Raw genomic sequence first — 21,177 nt, 5'->3', positions numbered from 1 at the left:
TAGAGAAAAATAAATAAATAATAAAATAATATTCCCAAAACAAAAGTCTTTGTGAGCGTATAGCTGCAGAGAGCAGGGGTAGAGGACAGGTGCCTGAGCATGCAGGATAGAAAAAGGAAGGGAAAAGAGAAAACAGCTTCTTTGCTTTTTGATGGTCTTCCAGACCCTCTTGAAGTCTGAACATAGCTGGCTGCAACCTATGGACTCTGATTATTTTCTATTTGCAAGTCTTGGTCATTAGAATCTGAGTTTCCTGATAAATTAGGAGTTCCTAAGAGAATGTCAGGAGAGGAAGTCAGAGATTGAAAATATAACTGGGCTAGATTTCCCTGTCCTAGGCTTCCAGGGCACTCTGTGCTTTTGTTTTGTTACTCACTTATGATACAATTATGTTTTCAGTCAGCTTGCTCCTTCAGGGCAGCGGCCATATCTATCTTGTTCACTGACATAGTTCCAGTGTTTAAAACAGTACCTGACATGGTATTTGCTCAAAAAGTATGTAATAAATGAAGCAATGAAGGGATGGTGGGTAATTTTCCAATCCCATCACCCTGATATGGATTCTCATTCGATGGATTATTGCAGCTAATCTCTGATTTTGATCTCTACCTTCCTCAATTCACCTACTACTTGTTTCCAGATTAATATTCCTAAAATATAGCCCTGAAAGTACCACTCACACCCCTAATTAAAACCTGATAATAGCTCTTCCTTAATTTTGTGCAGATTCCTCATCTTGCTATTCAAAACTTTCCATGAAAGCTTCCCTTATAGTAACATTCTCAGTTAAATTAGGTTGCTTATTCTCTAAAAATATTCTGTATTTTAACTCCTCTGCTTTTATTTCATGCTATTCATTCTTCCTAAAATGCCCTCCTATCCCTATTTCCTATTCATTTTCCAAGGATAGCTTTCAAGTACCTATTAACCTTTTAAATTGAGCTTTTCCTTATTTCTCTAATAAGGTATACTCTCTTTTCCTTGAGCTCTATTAAAATGGACTTGCTTCTGGCTTGCATTACAGTTATACATATACTTCTTCTACTTCTTGTTATAAACTCTCTGAAGGTAAGAACTGTATCTTACTAATCTTTGTACTGGCCAGTATTTCCAGTATGAAATAGGTATGCCACTTAACACTCCTATATGTTAATCACAAAATGACAAATAAAATGACTATCATCTTGGCTTAACTAAGAATTATTTTAACATATTAGGATTCTAACACTTAAGGATGAAAAGAAACAATAACAACAATAACAACAACAACAAAAAAACAGTAAAAATAAAAAAAATATAAGATGGTAGTTAGGCACATAGACTCTGGTTCAAATCCAGATTCCTTACTAGCCAGGAGACCCTGTGAAGATCACTTAACCTGTTTCATCCTCATTTGTGGCTAATACTAATAACTATCTCATAAGGTTGTTGTAAGAATTAAATCAGTTAATATATATTCAGAACAGTATAAAACATATAGTAACACTGCTGTTAACGTTATTATTATTATTGATATTATTTTTTACTGTGTTCTTCATATTTGAAATGAGATGTTCCGATATAGTTGCTTGATGGCTAACTTTCATCTATAATTAGTTCTGGTGTAATAGATAATGATACTTCCTTGCACTTATGCTCATAAAAGTTACAAATGTTTTCAAAAAGAAATCATTATAATTCTTACCTATTCTTATTTTATATCTTTGTCAAGTAATTAATACATTTATAAGCCAAAGTTAGGTCACCTGACACCTAAACCTACTATTTCTCACAACTGGGCTTTTGTTTTAGGATCAGTGTTACTAACTTTTTTGTGCTTCTGTAGTATCTTTTAGATACTGGCTACTCATCATCTCTAGTGTATGAGTTTCTGTGGTTTTGTTTTTTGTTTTGAGGGAGACGTGATGCAATTAACAATTCATTTTAAAAGGCCCTGGCCACCTTTCCTCATTCTTCCTGTGACTTTTTCTTAAACTTTTCAAAATACTTTTCTTATATAAGGTCTAGGATAATTTAAAGGAGAAGGCGGGGAGGAAGGAAAAGAAGCAAGGTAAATAGGTGTGGTGCTTTAAAAAAAAAATGGTACTATGAGGCTCAAAACCTTGGATTTGAACTTTGGCTCTGCCACAGATTAACTGCCCTCACCTACGAAAAGACATTAACGTCCAACTCACGGAGCTATGAAGTTTAAGGAAAACACAACAGATAAATTATCTAGCCCAAAGTATGCATGTAATAGGCAAGAATTTCTTCCTAAGTTTTCAGGCAAGAACTTCTGCCTAAAAGTTGCTTGAATAAGTAAGAAGCAAGTATATAAACAACATCTACAAATGTATTATAAACTTTGACTGTGGAGAGATTTTAACTAAAATCAAAACACAGGTGCTGAAAATCTTCAGGTTTTCCTTTTGCTGAATGTTTAATAAACAGGAAGGGACATAATGAACACTTCACAAACTAATCTGTTAGTACTAATAGATTAACAGAGAACACAGTGCAAGTGCTATGTGGATTTACAAAGTACCAATTGTGTGGGCAACTATAACTGTGGCATTGCTTGCACTTCTGGCTAAAGTAACAACTGACAAAACCTCACAGTGTTCCTCTCTGGGAAACTATAGTAAGGACACAAAGAATACCAGAACTGGAAAGTTTTGTCTTGGGCTAGAACTAGTTCTAAAAACTAGAATGATCAGAGATGGAGATTTTACAAAATTCCTTAATCAAGAATTCAACATCAAGAATCCATGAATATATATCTATATATTTTAATTATACAAATGGATTAATTTCTTATCTGTCTTTAATGAAAATGGAGAACACAGCTCATATAAATTCTCACTCTTCTTACTAGATCAAAAATTAATGGTTATTTAGAGCTTTCTGATGGGTTCAACTATAAAATTCTGTTATTGTACTGACTCTTTTACTTAAGTACAGATATACATGTCAATTAACCTATCTTGCACTTCCTATCAAACCAAGCAGTGTTATCAAGACAAAATTTTTATTGTATCCAAAAGGGTTTTTTTCCTTGTAAAAAGTCTGAGATTAGCTTTAATGTCAAAGCTTTGAAACAAATTTATATATTATATCCTTACCTAATATGTCCAGTTGCCGTAATCTGGTACAATTACATGCCAGTTCTTCGATGTCTGTGTCACACACAGACCTGTTAGCTGTAAGAAAGAGTTTTTGCAAGTTTGGGAGCTGGCGTGCCAGTTTGGCGAAGCACCCGGTGCTGCTCTGCAGAGTAGGGCACCAGCCGAGGTCAAGTTCCTCCAGAAGTGGACACCCAGAAGCCAGTTCTGCTATCCCATTCTCAGTAATATTCTTACATCTCCACAGATCCAGAGTACGCAGTCTTTTACATTTGGCTCCTATCATGCTAGCTATCACATCATAGTCTTCAATCTGGAAATCAAATAATTCCAATCTTTTATATATTATGCTCAGAAATATAAACTGTTTAGAGCAGTTAAAAAAATCTTAATAATCTATTTGCTTCCATGTAAACATACTCACATGCTTATTAATACAAACCTGCTCACTCATCTCACAGATATGGCACTGTTTCACAAAACAGCAAAAAAATCCATTTAACACAATCCAGACAGAGGACATTAATGAATTAAATCCTGAAGCAGTATGAAATTTTCAGTCTTTCGTGAAGAATTTGAGGATTACATGTGGTTCCTACATGCTTCCCATTTTGATCTTGCTGCTACTACTCTGAGAGGACCTAGCTTCTTCTATTTTCTATGTAAGTAATCGACTTTGGTAGATACATAAGATCTCCCTGATAAAGATGTGTACTTTGCTAGGCTCTAAAGTAGTATGTGAATATTCTCATTGTACTAATAAAGATACTAGTTTGAGGCATTTGGGGACTGAATATTCAACATGAAAATAATTTAGATAATGATGTGTTAATCACTGTTATTCATAGGAGGTGTCCAGTGATTTACCTTAAGATCACAGGATAAGCCTCTACTATCCAAAGATTAAACATTTAAGTTCATGGGCTTTATATGCTTCAATAATGTTAATTTAAACAGGTTCTTTTAAAAGGTTCATTTGACTTTATTATAATCAGATATCGAATTACCAGAAGTCAAAAGGAAACAAAACAGCAAAAAATTCCAATGATTATGTCCTTTTGTTCACTGTTTATTCTTATTTCCAACTATTATATACCAGCATCACTCAAGATGCTAGGAACAACAGTGAAACAAAAATACTAAGATTTTGATTACATTTTTGGGAAAGACATACAGACAAACAGATGAGCAAAATAAATTCGGAGAGTGATCAGTGGTATGAAAATAATAAATCAGGGTGATATGAGAGTGATCAGAGTGTCAGGAGTTGAGGGAGGGAGTAGTAGCTGTTGGGATCTTCAAGAATGAGCCCAGCAGATCTAAAGAACAGAAATAAGATCAGTATGGCCCTGGGTAGTGAGGGAGAGGGCAGGCTATGAGGGCAGAGAGTTATGCTGGGGCTAGGCCATTAGGCCGTAAAGGAGTTTGATTTTTATTTTAAGTACTAAGGAAATCACTGGAGGGTTTGAAACATATGATTTACATTAAAACAAAAACCAAAACCCCTCTTGCTTCTTTCTGGAAGGTGGTCTATGTTGGCCAAGAATGAAGGAGGAGGCCCAGCGAAGAGGCCTACACTAGCTTCGAAGAGAGACAGGGGCTTGGATTAAGGTAATAGCAGTGGAATTGGAGAAATGGACAGATTTGGGCTACATTTTCAGTAGAACCAAAGGCTTATGGACTAGATATAGTGGTGATGATTTCCAAGGTTCTGGTCTTCAGCCAACTGTGTATGGTAGAATCATAGAGAAAAACATGAGAAACAGATTTGGGGGAATATAACTATTTACTAAAGTGAGTATACCTGAACAATACAAAACTGGAGCTTTGATAATTACTGCAGCCAATTCACTTCTTTAGAAAGAAAGAATTTAGAAACTTTCTGAAACCCATGATTCTGACTGCTATTATTTTGACAGTCAAAAATAAAATAGTGAATGAATCATCCTCCCTTTTGTTCAACTGACAAAAGAAACTGAGATAAACATGGTATTAAAGTATCAATCAAGAGATGTCTACGTTACTGTCCTGGTAAATCCTGGACCTGCTGTGAAGTAAGAATGGTACTTCTATGACAAGCATGAAATATTTCACTCATGACGGTAGTAACAGTATCAGCAATTATTAGCGGTATTTCTATAAAGTCCTTAAAACTTCATTTCCTGACAAACAATACCAGCAGTAATGATATTTTACTTAAAAATAGCTTATTTATCTAAGGCAGCATTTCCCATAGTATATTACATATTAATAGATATAATATGGAAAAATGCATTCAATAGTCATGATTTCACTAATAGGTGGGATATAAAACTGAAAGCAATAAACAAACAAGACAAATAAACAAACAAAAACTCACAGATACAGACAACAGTTTAGTGGTTACCAGAGGGATGGGGGTGGGGGAAAGTAGATAAGGGTAAAGGAGGTCAAATATATGGTGATATGAGATTTGACTTTGGGCTGTGAACACACAGTGCAATATCCAGATGATGTATTATTGAATTGTATATTTGAAACCTATATAATTTTATTAACCAATGTCACTCCAATAAATTTAACTTTTAAAGAAGTTAGGTAAAGTTGGAAAACACTGGTTTAAGCAAAGGCAAACAACTGTTGTTAAAGAAACAGCCAATCGAATGTCACTGGGCCCATCTAGAAGAACCCAACAGAAGCCCATGAAATGACTTACTAAGGTAAGAATTTGGCCCAAAACAAAGAAAACTAATGCTGAGTTAGTGGGCTCCCTAGATTGTTTCCAGAGACCAGAATGGGCCTGTGCTCATATTTGGGGTTTTATAAGGCCTAACAACCAGGATTAAAAACTAGAGGGACATAGAGATAAATATCATTACAACTGGCCTCTACACTGCCAAACCTCGGGGCATCTCTGAAGCCATTGCTGAGCTCTAAAGATGTTCAAATGGGATCTATTTTAGGTCAGTAACTGTGCCTGTTGATTCCAAGCCTAGGACACCAAGAGAACCTCTCTAGAATCTTACAATCATCCTGCTTATTTTGGTCTTCCTAATAAGTAGATGCAAAACTGGAATGGTTGGGGATCTCCTAAATCTGCCTTGGGTGGGTAAGAAAGTGAAGAGGAATAGATTGTTCATAGTCAATTTATTGGGAGCTGCATTTCCTGTGTGTGCGTATATGCACACACACACACATATGCACAGAAACACCAAGAGTTCTATAGTCCCTTAAGTGTCAGTATTATTTATAAGCCATGTAATTCAGATGAAAAATATTTAACTCATCCCGTGAGCTCTTTCAGTGGCACATAAATTCATATTTTGAATTGGAAGTACTTTAAAGACCATCTAGTCCAATAGTCCCTAGGCCTTTGGATTTTATGGACCAGTAAAATTAAAAAAAATTTGAGTTCCAACACAGAATATCCATCTTTTTATCTCACCCAGTAAGGCCAGTAAGACAAACACAAAAACAAACAAAATAAACCTATCTACTATCATCAACATATCCAGGAAATATTCTCAGAACTTAAAAACCAAAATTAGCTTTGTGAAAAACTTACTCAACTACTGGCATTTGGGTATAATTAATAACTTAGTTTATAAAATAATAATAATAATAATAATAACTTGTCTAAGATAACATTTGACTTGAGGCAGAACCAAACTTTTTATCACACTATACTTTTCTTCTTGCACTCATGGATAAATAATGTGACTGTTTCAAACACATACTCTCCAATTTAAGAAAAATGTTTAAAAGTAGGGTAGTTAACCATAATCAGAAAAGCTATGGTGGGGGCGTGGTGAGCGGGGTGAGTCAAGATAAAATTCACCTGTGGGAAGAAAAAGAGAATAAGCAGTTGAGTGTAAAGAATTTTCAAATACTTACCATTACACAACTACCCAAACTGAGGTGTTGAAGCTCTGAACAGAAGTTCAAAATGCTGAGCAGTGCTGTTTGCTGCCATCAGGGACCACATCAGAGGCAAATATGGAAAGTGAAAGAAAGTGAAACAAAGAGAAGAGGTCAATTAGACATTAAAGGCTGTCACTGCTTTTCCTGAAATAGAGCTCAAAGCCTAGGTGACAGACACCACAAATGCCATTTAATGAGTCCCCAGGTGCTCCCACCATTGATTGGCTTGGAGTCAAGATAATCATTACTAGTCTCCATGTAAGTCATTACTCTGTATATGGTTTTGTATGCCCTAAATAAAACCTATATTCCCTATGACTCCTCAGTTCATTTCCCAAAGGCAGGCAATCTGAAAGTCTGGTTAAGACTGAACAACGAGACAGGCTAAACAATCCCTCCCTTAAAAAAAAAAAAACCACCGAGGGCTGGTGACACTGAGGAACAGCAGCAGCTCTGACATTCACTGATCACCTGCAGCCTGATGGAAATGCCAATAGAGTCACCCAAAATCAGGACTGAGGTGGTGACTTTAATGTCAAAGGATTCTCTTTCCTGACAAGGATCCCAACAACCATTGAGCACCTGTCACTAGCAACATGCTGACTGAAACATACATAATGTCCACTTTCTAGTCATGTTCCTGCCATTTCGGCCCATCTATTTTGTGCAATGAAAACAGTCTCACCACTAAAGAAACCCAAAAGTATGCTAGACTGTGACATAATCATGGTACCTAAAATATCTCTATACATAATTTCATTTGATGACATGCCTGCCATGAAAACTGTGAAAAACATTCCTAATTTTTACTTTATAAATTAAGAAAAAACAACTCCAATTATGTGGCAAAATTTCTTTCTAAACATTTGAACTACTCATATCTAACAAAATGAAGATGATATTATACAACCTCTGTTTAATCTGTTTTAAATGTTCAGAAACTGACAAATAATCAGTTGGAGAAAGAATGACGAATGTGTCAATGACAATACAAAACATTTGTTGAGTCCCCCCCCGCCCCATACAGCCTGCATGTGCAGGGGGAGGTGCCAAATCTGAGTCTCCATCACTGGAGAGTAGTTAGCATCACTAGCCAACACTGTTCCCCTGGTCCCAGTGACTTTCCAAGGTCCTGCCTCACCTAACTTGTGAGCTTACCCAAGCCACTTCCAGTGGCTTTTCCATATAAACAGCCTATCTTGGCTCATGCTGCATTCTTTCCTAAAACCTCTCAAAGGTTCACAAACCCGAAGCAAGCAGCATCTGGCCTCAGAATGCCCGTACCTCTTGCTAAACAGCCCCAAGCCCAGCACTAGCAGCAGCTGGCCTCAGTTCACAGTTTAGTCCCTCCCAGGCACCTCCAAGCTCAGCGCAAGTGGCACCCACCTGCAGATCACTTTGGAGCTCATACCAAGTAGCCTGCAGCAGGATATAACCAGTGACTGAACCTGGCCTGCACTAGAGCGTCTCCCAAGAGGCCCCAGAACAAACACACCCAGTGGTCATATTCAGACCACACCAGAGCACCACCCAACCACCTCCACACATGACACACCCAAAGGGCAGACTTGGCAGGCACCAGAGCCCCGCTAAAGCAAATCCTGCTGTGTAAGGTCAGCCCCTACATAACTGGTCGACTGTATCGTTTCAGGGCAGTCCTCACAGCCAATCGCCTGAAGGTTAATCCCTCCCAATGAGGTGCCAACAGCAATCAAGGCTCAACTACCACAGCAGGGTACACATAACCCATAAAAGGGACACACCTGGCTCAGGAGACCAAGGAGACTGCGCCACTGGGCCCCACAGCACACCTTCTACATAAGGCCACTCTACTAAGACCGGGAGACATGGCAGCTCTATATAATACATAGAAACAAAAACAGGAGGCAGAGAAAATGGGAAGACAAACATGTCTCAAATGAAAGAACAGAACAAAGCTCCAGAAAAAGAACTAAACAAAATGGAGACAAGCAATCTACCACATACAAAGTCCAAAACATTGCTTATAAGGATATTCAATGTCTCAATGAGAACTTCAACAAAGAAATAAGAAATGTAAAAATTAAGATAGAAGATATAAAAAAGAACCAGTCAGAAATGAAGAATACAATAACTGAAATGAAGAATGCATTAGAGGGAATCAGCAGTAAATTAGATGAAGCAGAGAGTCAAATCAGTGATTTAGAAGATAAAGCAGAAAACACCCAATCTGAACAGCAAAAAAAAAAAAAGAATCCAAAAAAAATGAGGATGGCTTAAGGGGCCTCTGGGATAATATCAAGTATAACATTTGCATCATAGGGGTACCAGAAAGAGAAGAGAGAAAGGAATTGAAAACCTACTTGAAGAAATAATGACTGAAATCTTCTCTAACCTGGCAAAATAATAGACTTACAAGCCAGGGAAGCACAGAGTTCCAAACAAGATGAACCGTAAGAGACCCACACCAAGGCACATCACAATTAAATGTTAAAGGTTAAGGACAAAGGGAGAATCTTAAAAGCAGCAAGAGAAAAGCAGTTACTTACAAAGGAACCCCCATAAGACTGTCAGTTGATTTCTCAAAAGAAACTCTGCAGGCCAGTAAAGACTGGCATGAAATATTCAGTGATGAAAAGCAAGGTCCTACAACCAAGATTAGTCTACCCAGCAAAGCTATCATTTAGAACTGAAAGACAGATAAAGAGCTTCCCAGACAAGAAAAAACTAAAGGAGTTCATCTCCACCAAGCCAAGACCGCAAGAAAAGTTAAAGGGACTCTTTTAAGAAAAAGAAAAAAAATGTGAATAATAAAGTGGCAATAACTACATAACTATCAACAATTACTTTAAATGTAAATGGATCAAACGCTCCAATCAAAAGACACAGGGTGGCTGAATGGATAAGGAAATAAGACCCTTACATATGGTGTCTATAAGAGACTCAATTCAGATAAAAAGATACACACAGAATGAAAGTAAAGAAATGAAAAAAGATATTTCATGAAAATGGAAATAGAAAAAAAGCTAGAGTAGCAATAATTACACCAGACAAAATAGACTTTAAAACAAAGGCTAAAACAAGAAACAAAGAAGGACCCAGTAATCCCACTTCTAGGTATTTATCTGAAGAAACCCAAGACACTACTTCAAAGGGACATGTGCATCCATATGTTCATTGCAACATAATTTACAATAGCCAAGATATGGAAGCAATCTGAGTGTCTATCAACAGATGAACAGATAAAGAAGTGGTACATATGTACAATGGAGTATTAGCCATAAAAAGAATGAAATCTTGCCATCTGCAACAACATGGATGGACATAGAGGGGATTATGCTAAGTGAAATAAGTCAGAGAAAAACAAATACCATAGGGTTTCACTTAAATGTGGAATCTAAAGAACAAAACAAACAAACAAAACAGAAACAAACTCATAGATACAGAGAACATTTTGATAATAGCCAGAGGAGAGGGGGATTAGGGGATGGGTGAAAAGAAGGAAGGGATTAAGAAATACAAATTGGTAGTTACAAAATAGTTATGGGGATGTAAAGTGTAGCATAGTCAATAATATTGTAATAACTATGTATGGTGTCAAATGGGTACTAGACTTATCGAGATGATCACTTCATAAGTTACATAAATGTCTAATCACTATGTTGTACCTGAAACTAATATGGTATGTCAACTGTAATTGAAAAATAAAAAAAATTTTAAAAATTAAAAAATAAATAGCTACTTATCAAAGTCAGAACTTCTCAAAGAAAATTGTTCAAATACAGAAAAGATTCTCATTAGGAAAATAAAGTATTTTAGATAAAATAAACTTATTCAAAAATAAAATAATAACAGGTATAAGAGGCCATACAGCAACATTAGACAAGACTACTTGTTTCACTATTGGGCATTTCTTTAAATTTAAGCAAAAGAATGTTTATGTTGACTTTATGCTTATGTTTCAACACAACTACATATATAAAGATAAGTTCATTTTCAGATTCTCCATAATAGTTAGCTATTTTAACTTACTAACAGATGGGGAAATGATATAAAGTTAACAACAAGGTGGTTTTACAAGATTTTTCCCATGAGCAAGATCCAGAACATATTAGAGAATTTTTGGAGAGAATCCTACATATTCTTGTGGCTAAGAAATTTGAAACTCTCATACACACACCACACACACACACACACACACACACACACACACACACACACAATTTCATTCATGGAACTTGTTTGGTGATTTATTTTTAAATTATTTACAGCAAAGAATCAAATATACAGACAAGTATAGTGTCCAGTATAAGGAACACCCATATAAGCCACAATTCAAGTAAAGCAAATCTTACCATTTTGCCTTCTTTGCTTACACTTCTCTATTTGTGTACCCCTCCATCCATTTACATACTTCCTCAGAGGTAACCTTTATCATGATTCAGTGTTTAAAAGCATACTTGAAAAAAAATAAAAAAATAAATAAAAAGAATAAAAGCATGCTTGAAGATTATAAAATTTTACTACACATTATGGATCCATAAATAAGATATAATATTGTTCTACGTGATTCTTATATAAATGGTATTATAATGTGCACATACTTCTGCATCTTCCTCAACAGTGTTTGTGAGGGATTCATCCATAACTCACAACTTTAGTTCACTGACTTTTTAACTGTTGTATACTATTCCATTATGCAAATATACTATAGCATACACTCTCATTTGGTTTAGCATAACAAAAAATGTTAGAATAAAACATTCTTATAAGGGCTTCCTTGTGCATTTATAGAAGAGTATTTCTCTAGAGCACATACAAGAGGAAGAATTTCTAAGTGTTTATGCTGACTTTATTAGATTTTGTAAAATAGCTTTCCTGAGTAATTGTATCTACTGATGCTCCTACCAGCAGTATAAGACTGTGGGGTCTTCACATCTTTGTCAACATACCATCTTTTCTCCTTTTTAATGTCTGCCTTTCTGATGAGTATGGATTAGTATAATTTGCATTAGTATCATCCTAGTGAGATTGAAGATTTTTTCATATGTTTATAGGCCACTCATATTTCCTACTCTGTAAATTGCTTAATCATATCCTTTACTGATTTTTCTATTAGGTTGCTTCTTCCTTCTTGTACAAATTCTTTTTTATGCTGAATACCAATCTTTGTTATATCCATTACAAACAGCTTCTCTAAATATGGGACTTGTCTTTTTGCTTTGTTTATAGAATCTTCTGAGACATGAAATTTTAAATTTTAATATAGTCACATCAATCTTTATGTGTGTATTCTGTTGTCTTTTCTAAAAAGTCTCTTTTTACTCAAGGAAGAATAGTACTCTACTACTTTTTTTAGTGACGGCTTTAAAGTTGTTTGTTTGTTTGTTTGTTTGTTTTTGCACTTAGGTTTTAACTCAACTGGAATTGATTTTATACATGGTAGGATATCAAATTTCATTTTCCTCCTTTAAAAATAACCACTTGTCCCACTTCAATTTAGAAGATTCTACCTTATCTACTGATTTGTGATATTTTCTGTCATATGTCAAGTTCCCGTATATGTGTGTTTATTTCTGGGTCATTTTGTTTCACTGGTCTATTTGCCTTTCCCTGTAACAATACTTTGGTCTTAATTATTATAGTTTGTAATAAGTCTATAAATCTAGTAAGGAAAATATCCTTTCCTTATTCTTCAAAACTCTTAGCTGTTTTTGGCCTTTCACTCTCTGATATAAAAATAATACCAAAAAAATACTTTTTCTTTCTTTGTTCCTCCATGATCATTATTCACTGACACTTTATCAATTTCTGTCATAATTGTTTATTATATCTGACACCTTCTTTCTGAATTTTTCTTCTTTTTGAAAAATATTTTTAATAGTTCTTTTAGTGAGCATCTACGAGTGGTAAAATCTTAACAACAAACATTTATTGAGTAGTTATTAACATGTCAGGCACTCCTGTAAATTCTTTATATATTAATCCTCAAAACAATCCTATTATTCATATGTTTAGTCCCTGTAACAGCCTATCCACTCATTTACTCAATTAATAAATATTTATTGAATGCCTACTGTGTATTAGGCACTGTTTAGACACTTGAGATATGTCAGTAAACAGAGCAGATAATAACCTATAAGAAAATAACTTATTATTCCCATTTATAGATAAGGAATCTGAGTCACAGAAAGTTAAATAACACATTTAGTCTTTATATATCTCCTTAGTCTTGAATGGAAATTTATCCAGGCTTAAAATTTTTAAATGACAGTTATCTTTTTTCATCATTTTGAAAGTATTACTCCATTACCTATCAGCCTCTATTATTTTAATTAAAAGTCTACTGTCAGTCTATCTTCCTCTATAAGTAATATGTCTTTTCTCTCTGATAGCTCTTGTCCCTTTATCTTTTATATTCTGCAATTTCGTCACAATACAGCTAAAGATTTACTTTCATTTATTCTGTTTGCTATACTGAGTGAATATTTGAAGACTTACAACTTTTTGTTATGAAAGATGATTCTTAACAATTCTCTCTTCAAATATTGCTTCTCCATCATTTCTTCCATTTTGTTTTTCTTTTGGAACTCCTATTAAATGAACATTGGAGTCTCTCAAATACCAGTGTCCACAGTATTTTTAAAAATATGCCCACAAATTATTCTATAGCCTTCCTCCCAGAGGTGGAACTTAATTCTTCTCCTTTTGAGTGTGGGCTGGACTTAGTGACTTACTTCTAACAAAGAGAAGATAGCAGAAGTGATGGTATGCAAGGTTATTGTGATGGTTAATATTATGTATCAACCTAACTAGACCACAGGGTACCCAGATATTTGGTCTAATATTATTCTGGGTGTTTCTGTGAGGGTGTTTTTGGATGAGGTTAATATTTAAATCAGTAGACTGAGTAAAGCAGATTATTCTCTAATGTGGGTGGACCTTATCCAATCAATCAAAGACCTGAACACAACAAAATGCTGATTCTCCCCCAAGTAAGAGAGAATTCTTCCTGTCTAATGGCTTTTGAACTTGGACATGAACTTATTCCTGACTCTGAACTCAAACTGAAACATCAGTTCTTCCTAGGTCTCAAGTCTGCTGGCCTTTGGACTGGAACTATATACCATTGGCTCTTCTAGGTCTCCAGCTTGCTGACTTACCACATAGGACTTGGGACTTAACGGCCTCCAGATCACATGAGCCAATTCCTTATAATAAAGCTACACACACACAAAACCACATCCCCACAGACACAAATATTTTTGAGGCCAGATCTCTCTCTCTCTCTCTCTCTCTCTCTCTCTCTCTCTCTCTCTCTCTCTCTCTTCCCCCCCTTCCCCACCCATCCCTCCCGTTTCTCAGGAGAACCCTAATACAGCTATAAAAGGGCTGTGGCTCCTCTTGGGTTCCTCCATCCCTCATAGCTCACTTGAGAAAAGCTAGCTGCCATGTCATGAGGATACTCAGGCAGGAGAGGCCTATGTAGAATGAAACAGAGGCCTCTGGCCAACAGCTAAAGAGGAATTTTGCCAATAGCCATGCGTGTGAGCTTGGAGCTAATCCTCCAGGTGCAGTCAAGTTCTGAGATGACTGTAGCCTCGACAACAACTTGACTGCAACCTTGTTAGAAACCCTGAGCCAAAACTACTCAGCCAAATTGCTCTCAGATTCCTGACGTACAGAAACTGTGTGAGATCGTGAATGGAGGTTTTCTTAAGCCACTAAGTTTTGGGGTAACTGTTATACAACAACAGGTAAGTAATACAGTGATTGGCACAATATGTATTTATTAAATGAATAAATAGGGTTGCTATGAGGCTTAAGTGAGTTTATATTATAGATATATATAATAAACTACTTAACAGCAATGTCTGACATTCAAAGATTTTACAAATTTAAGTACATTCTTCATACTTCCAATTTAGCAATTCTCTTTGTGTCTAATTTAGAATTTATCAACTTATTTTTTATTACAACGACTATCATTCATTTCCTAGATTTCTAATCAGTTCTTTTTTACAACTACTGATTCTAGCTGTTTTAACCTATTTATGGTCCAAAATTTCTTGTTCTGTTTTAAAATATACTTTAATTTACTTCTTTGAACTCCAATTCCCTGCCCTCACTCTTTTTATTCTTCCCTGTCTAAGGTCTTACAGACTGCCCCCATCCAGAACTGGGACTTCTACTGAAAATGCAGTTGTCCTGCTCTGTGGAGCCAAGAGGAGGCCTGGCTCAGTTCTGACCTTGAAGCACAGCCAATGCCAGGTCGCTATATACTTTTTGTTATATCTGCCCAGGTCCAAATTCCCTTTCTCTAAGATTTACATCCAACCCCTGGGGTGGCTTGGATAGCCATCTAACATAGTCACCTAGCTCTGGACTGCCCCCATGATGGGTCAATAAGATTCTCTTGATAGAGTTTGAGATGAATTCCCTGTTGAATTGGTTCTTCTAATTAAAAAGAAGAGTAAGACAAAAAATACTTATTGTATTGTAAGACAAAAAATACTTATTGTATGTAAGAACACCACATTGACCTACTCGGACTATTCCTTAGAGAAGCCATATCTGTTGCTTATTGTCTCTTAAAGATTATAATTTTAAGGCACAAACAATTCATTGTTGAATTAAGATTCTATAATTATATATTTAAAAAACATCCTGTGTAAGAGTAGATGCATTCTGAAGGAATTTCTAGTCGTAAAGAGGAATTCAGAGCAAATATTTTACAATAACTTAAAGTCTGTACATTAAACTGAGAATTAAAAATTCATTTAATATAGAGAGAACTATCATTTTTCATGCCCACCTTAAAAAAGAACTAACATAGAACGAAAGAAATTCATGTTGAATGACATCACACGTCTTTGCTAAATTAGAGATATGAGATCAAATGCTGAAACTAAGATATGAGGGGATGGAAGGGATGGCTAAAGAAAAAAAGCAAGGATGACTTTGGAAGAGATGCTGTGAGGGATGTCAAATAGAGATAAATCAAAGGGGTGAGAGGTAGCACTGACGTGAGCAAGCACAAGTTAATAGTTTCATGACTTTCTATGGCAAAGTTCATGATAAACCAGAGACTGTGGAAGTACCTGCGTTTAAAAAAACACATCCATAGATCAGTCTGCAATTTCTCCAAATCCATTTAGAGAAGAAACCTGTTTCCTTCTAGCATTTTTAGAATATTCTTTCTCTATGCTGTTAGTATTCAGAATTAAAGTACTGCTATTGATGCTAAAGCAAAGAGAAACTAATTCTTCATTTCCAGATGTAAAAGGGCCAGATTTTGGAGAGACCCCACAGACTCAATGGTTTAGAGCAGGAGTTGGCAAACTATTGCCCATGGGCCAAATCCAGCCATTACTTGTTGTGTAAATACCACTTTATTGGAATACAGGCACACCCATTCACTTATTTATTGCGTATGTTTGTTTCACACTCCAACCGCAGGCTTGAGTACTTGTGAGAGACCATATTGCCTACAAGGCCTGTTTACTATTTGGCCTTTCACAGAAAAAGTTTGTCGACCCTACTTAGAGAACAATTCTACTATCATGAGTACTTGCAGCACTTCTACATGTCCAGAACATTCAAATGGATGGATTAAAACTACATTAAATATACTATGAAAAGGCATTTGGAAATAAAAAGTGAAAAATTTTATAAACCTCTTATTTAAGACTTAAGATATCTTTTAAGTCCCAAGTCCACATCTTCTTCTGTGGTTTGTTCTCTAATTCATTCAATAGAAGCAGAGTAGCTCTATAAAACTGAAATACCATTTAAAGAGTTAGTAGCTTTTATAATGCAAGGCAGCAGATTCATTTTCAAATGAGTTTGTAATTTTTAAACAAAGGCCAACCTTATTTAAATGACTGTGGAAGGAAATTCACTAAGGAATGACTGATGATCATAATTTCTTCTACAGAATTATCAGAGTGTGCCCTAGGTGTATACTGGTGTCTGGTAGCAGGATATATGTTCATAAAGAAAGAATCCTTTTGCATTCTACCTAAAAATCTACCTACTAACCCTATTCAGCAGCTTCAAAATCCAATGGATAACCATAAATTATAGAGAAATATTATTAATGCCTCTACTTGTTACAAGGAAATTTATTAAGAAGCAAAAGGAGGCAGAAACTCAAATTTTCATTGTTAGCCTTTTAAGAGATGCTATCCATAAACCATAACCTCCCTTTCTCCAGACTTCTAAGTACTCAGCAAAAATAGTTAATTACTGATGTTTCTTGGATTCACATATGACTTTCACATAGTCCAGATTTATGGCTTAGTAGTTTTATTTATACATACCATGTACATTTTATAATACAGTGAGACCATGTAAAATCAATGTATGCAGTACTATGTTAACTATTTTACATTAATAGAGGCTTATAATTGTTATGACTAGTTTATAGTATTTTTTGCTCAGTTAAAAATTGTTGCTTATCTTAAATAAAGCATGCAACCCTTAATTATAACACTCTTGATATAAGAGGGAAAAATTCCAAATCAGTATTCTCCACTCTAATATATGATTCCTGGGAAGCATATTAAAGGAACATATAACAAGTTTTATGTACTACATATGTATAGTAGCTAAAATATAGACTAGTGATATCACCTGATCACAAATGTACTTTCACTGATCATGATACATTTCAAACACAACAGAGCAATGTCTACAAGTAATAAGATGGGATTTTATAAAAGTATATTCACTACATGAAAATTCATGAATTTGCATAACACCACCAAGAAAATTCTAATAACATAATCACTCAATTATTGGAATTTAAAATACACATATATGCGTGAATCTAATTTTTTACCTCCGTGTTCCAATTTCAATAAGTCTGAGAAGAAAAATACAGAATAAACTTTGAAGTTTTTTGTGAGCTAAAGTACTTGAAACTAACTATACGTAAAAATAAACATCATCATTCCAGAATATTTAAATTCAATTACTTTATGTAAATTTGCTATGAACCATCTACTATAAATTTTTTTTTATACAATTTAGATATATCATACGGCATAGGATATGTACTGATACATGATCGCAACTTGAAAATAATACTGTCATTTACAGGTTAAACTTTAAGATAAACATTGTGGTGGAAAAATTAGACTTCTGATTATTCTCTAAAAAGAAAAGGTTTAAGACCTTAAATGACATAAATTAATAAAGCTCTTACACGTGCCTTTGAGGAAAAAAAGGAAAGTTCTTTAAACTTAGTTTAAAAACTTAGAAAGCTCTTTTAAACCGTAGATGGTTAAAGCTACACTAGACCACAGATTCAGAAATTTGGCTATACTATGAGTTTTAGTATAAGGTTCAAATTATTTGTTAATTCCAAAAAATGCATGTGTATGATAGAGCAAAATCTAAGACTAAATCATACACATCTGCCTTGCTCTGTAGTTTCATTTCAGAACCTATTTTTACCATTGTAGTGTATCTCTTCCATAATAATCTTTGCTCACAAATAACTAAGCTGATCAATTTCCATCTCTGTCCGTAATGGATGATGGCAGAGATATGCAGTCAAAAAGTAATGGCAGTTTGCACAGCAGCCGGACTTGACAGTAACCTTATTTAAATATAAAGAAAGAATGTTTCAATCAAAGGGTAAAGGTTGAACTGTGAAAGAAACATGTAAGACAGTGGTCCTCGACCTTTTTGGCACCAGGGACCAGTGCTCCTATGAGAATCTAATGCCTGATGATCTGAGGTGGAGCTAAGGCGGTGATGCTAGCATAGGGGAGTGGCTGCAAATACAGATGAAGCTTCACTTGCTCGCCAGCCACTCACCTCTTGCTGTGCAGCCTGGTTCCTAACAGGCCATGAACTGGTCTGAGGCCCAGGGGTTGGGGACCGCGATGTAAGAGGTATCTGAGGCATATGTTTGTTAACACTATTCATCTAAATGATGCCCAGCTAAGAGACTACACTGGTCCAAAGACTTTATCTTATTCCAAAAGCACTTCTTCCTTCCTGTTAAGATGAAGGTGTCAACCTGTTGTGGGCTGATGTCTTCAAGCATTTAAGTCACATAAGTCTCAGGGTTCTCATTCTAAATTCACCACATCTGTGTATCAGAAAGCAAATTCATGGCACTAAATCAAATAAGCCTTATAAGTATAATTTGGTTTCCCTTGTGACATACCAACAGTGAGAGAACGTGGTAATCAACTATCTCTAATAAATGGTGTCCTTTCCAGGTAGATTTCTTATACCTGGTTTACTGGTGACTGTCATGAATGTAGTTCTAATGAATCTGACCCCTAAGAACCTCTCCTTCACTACACTGACAAGTCAGGCTTTTTGACCCTGACTGAACCATACACCATTTGCTCAGGTCACACACATCCAACCCTACCAAAAGCCTCATATTTCCACTGGAACTTCCGCAAGGATAGAAATAAGTATAGATCTATTGTTGCCTGGAGATACATATCGAAGACTTTTAAAAAGTTGATGAGTTTTAGTATATGATAATTAATGAGTTAAATATAGTTATTAAAATCTTAACTCTTGATTCTGTTTAAAAACAAAGTAATTAACATCCTTTTGTTTTATATGTTATCTAGCTGAATTAATCTGTTCGCACTAGACTGCATTTTAGGTGACAGCTAATGACAGTCTGTGTTAGTCAATTTAGGTGACCAAAGTAGGTTCTTCTCATTTCAATTTCTCCTCTTGGTCTTTGTTAGTTATGAGCACTGGCTCTGTCAAGTGAAAGAGCTTCATTTGCTACACAGTATGATCTTATAGTCTGAGTTTGCTAGCTGCACTGGCTCTGTTAAAAGAAAGGCCATCCCTGCTTCTACTTATCAATATATAATAATGTGTGCTTTAAATCAAACAAGAATGCAGTTAAGAAGACTACCATATCTATGTATCAGAAAGCAAATTCATGGCACTAAATCAAATCATACTTTTTTTCAGAAGATGGTTTATGTATCTTTTGTAGGAAAGCCCAGGTAATTTTCATCAAGAGAAAGGGTAGTATGCATTTTTACTTATATATCCACTCTGCCAAATAACCTGGCACAGAAAAAAAGGAATTAGAAGGAGAGTGTTGATACCCAACATGAGTACAGAAAAACTACTTTTGTTGTCTTCTAGTTCATGAAGATGAAGGTAGTGGGTTCCTTGAAACTGTCGACCCAGCCTAGCAGGCCAAGTAAACAGTTGCTGAGCCATACTTATGGATTACTGTCATATACTAGTCCCCGACAATACCTATAATCAGTTTTTTCACTTCTTCAGATTCTTTCAATTTATGCTCTATCATTCTTGAAGTGAGGCAATCAAAACTGGATGCAGGTGTTCCATTTATAACTTCAACTTTTAAAAAACACTCTTGGTTTTCTTGTCTGCTGCTAAGCAACAGAATGACATCCTTACTGAGCTACCTGTCATGCCGCATCTCGCCGCCACTCCCGATTATTATTTTTTTTCCAAACAAAGAAAAGGTAAACAGGCTCAAACTTCTACCAGTAATCTAGATTGTTTTAGTAAATGCATAGGACTTCTGTTAAAGACACTTTTTTATGCAATATGTTAAAAAGTTATTCTTATGCCATCCTTTATAAGTTGTATTAGTTTGCTAGGGCTGCCATAACAAAGTACCGCGAGCTAAGGAGCTTAAAAAAAAATTATTTTTTTCCCACAATACTAGAAGCTAGAAGTCTGAGATTAAGGTGTCAACAGGGTTACTTTCCTCTAATCCTTGCTTCTTGGCTTGAAACTGGTCAGCTTCTTCTGGTGTCTTCATGGTGTCGTGTGTGTGTGTGTGTGTGTGTGTGTGTGTGTGTCCCAATCTCTTCTTATAAAGACATCAGTCATATTGGATTAGGGCCCACCCTAATGACCTCATTTAACCTGACTTATCCCTTTAAAGACCCTATCTCAAAACAATGATCAACTGATGAGGCACTGAGGGTTAGAACTTCAACATATAAAACCTGAGGAGACATAATTCAGCCCATAACACAAGCATTTAAGAGTACATTACAGATTTATACTCCTTTAGGAGTAAAGGAGAATTATATCTTCTACTTATTTCCAAATGGTTCAGGAAAAAAATTATGCATATAGTAGGAGAATCTACTTTTTATGCAACTTTTTGCATAAAACATTTTTACTTAATCTAAAATTATTTCAAAATAAAAGGTTT

At 35.4% G+C, this 21,177-nt stretch overlaps 1 protein-coding gene across 1 annotated transcript in view; it reads right to left on the bottom strand.

Annotated features, from left to right (window-relative positions):
- Nucleotides 1–21,177, bottom strand: part of FBXL4 (F-box and leucine rich repeat protein 4) — a 69,042-nt gene that overhangs the window by 2,200 nt on the left and 45,665 nt on the right. Inside the window, 2 exon segments of the mRNA XM_025042835.1 lie at nt 3,102–3,414; nt 6,975–7,046. Coding sequence (XP_024898603.1) covers nt 3,102–3,414; nt 6,975–7,046 — 385 coding nt within the window.

Source organism: Pteropus alecto, unplaced genomic scaffold (assembly GCF_000325575.1).
Source record: "Pteropus alecto unplaced genomic scaffold, ASM32557v1 scaffold7, whole genome shotgun sequence".
Lineage (NCBI taxonomy): Eukaryota > Metazoa > Chordata > Mammalia > Chiroptera > Pteropodidae > Pteropus > Pteropus alecto.
This window is presented reverse-complemented; position numbering and strand designations above follow the sequence as displayed.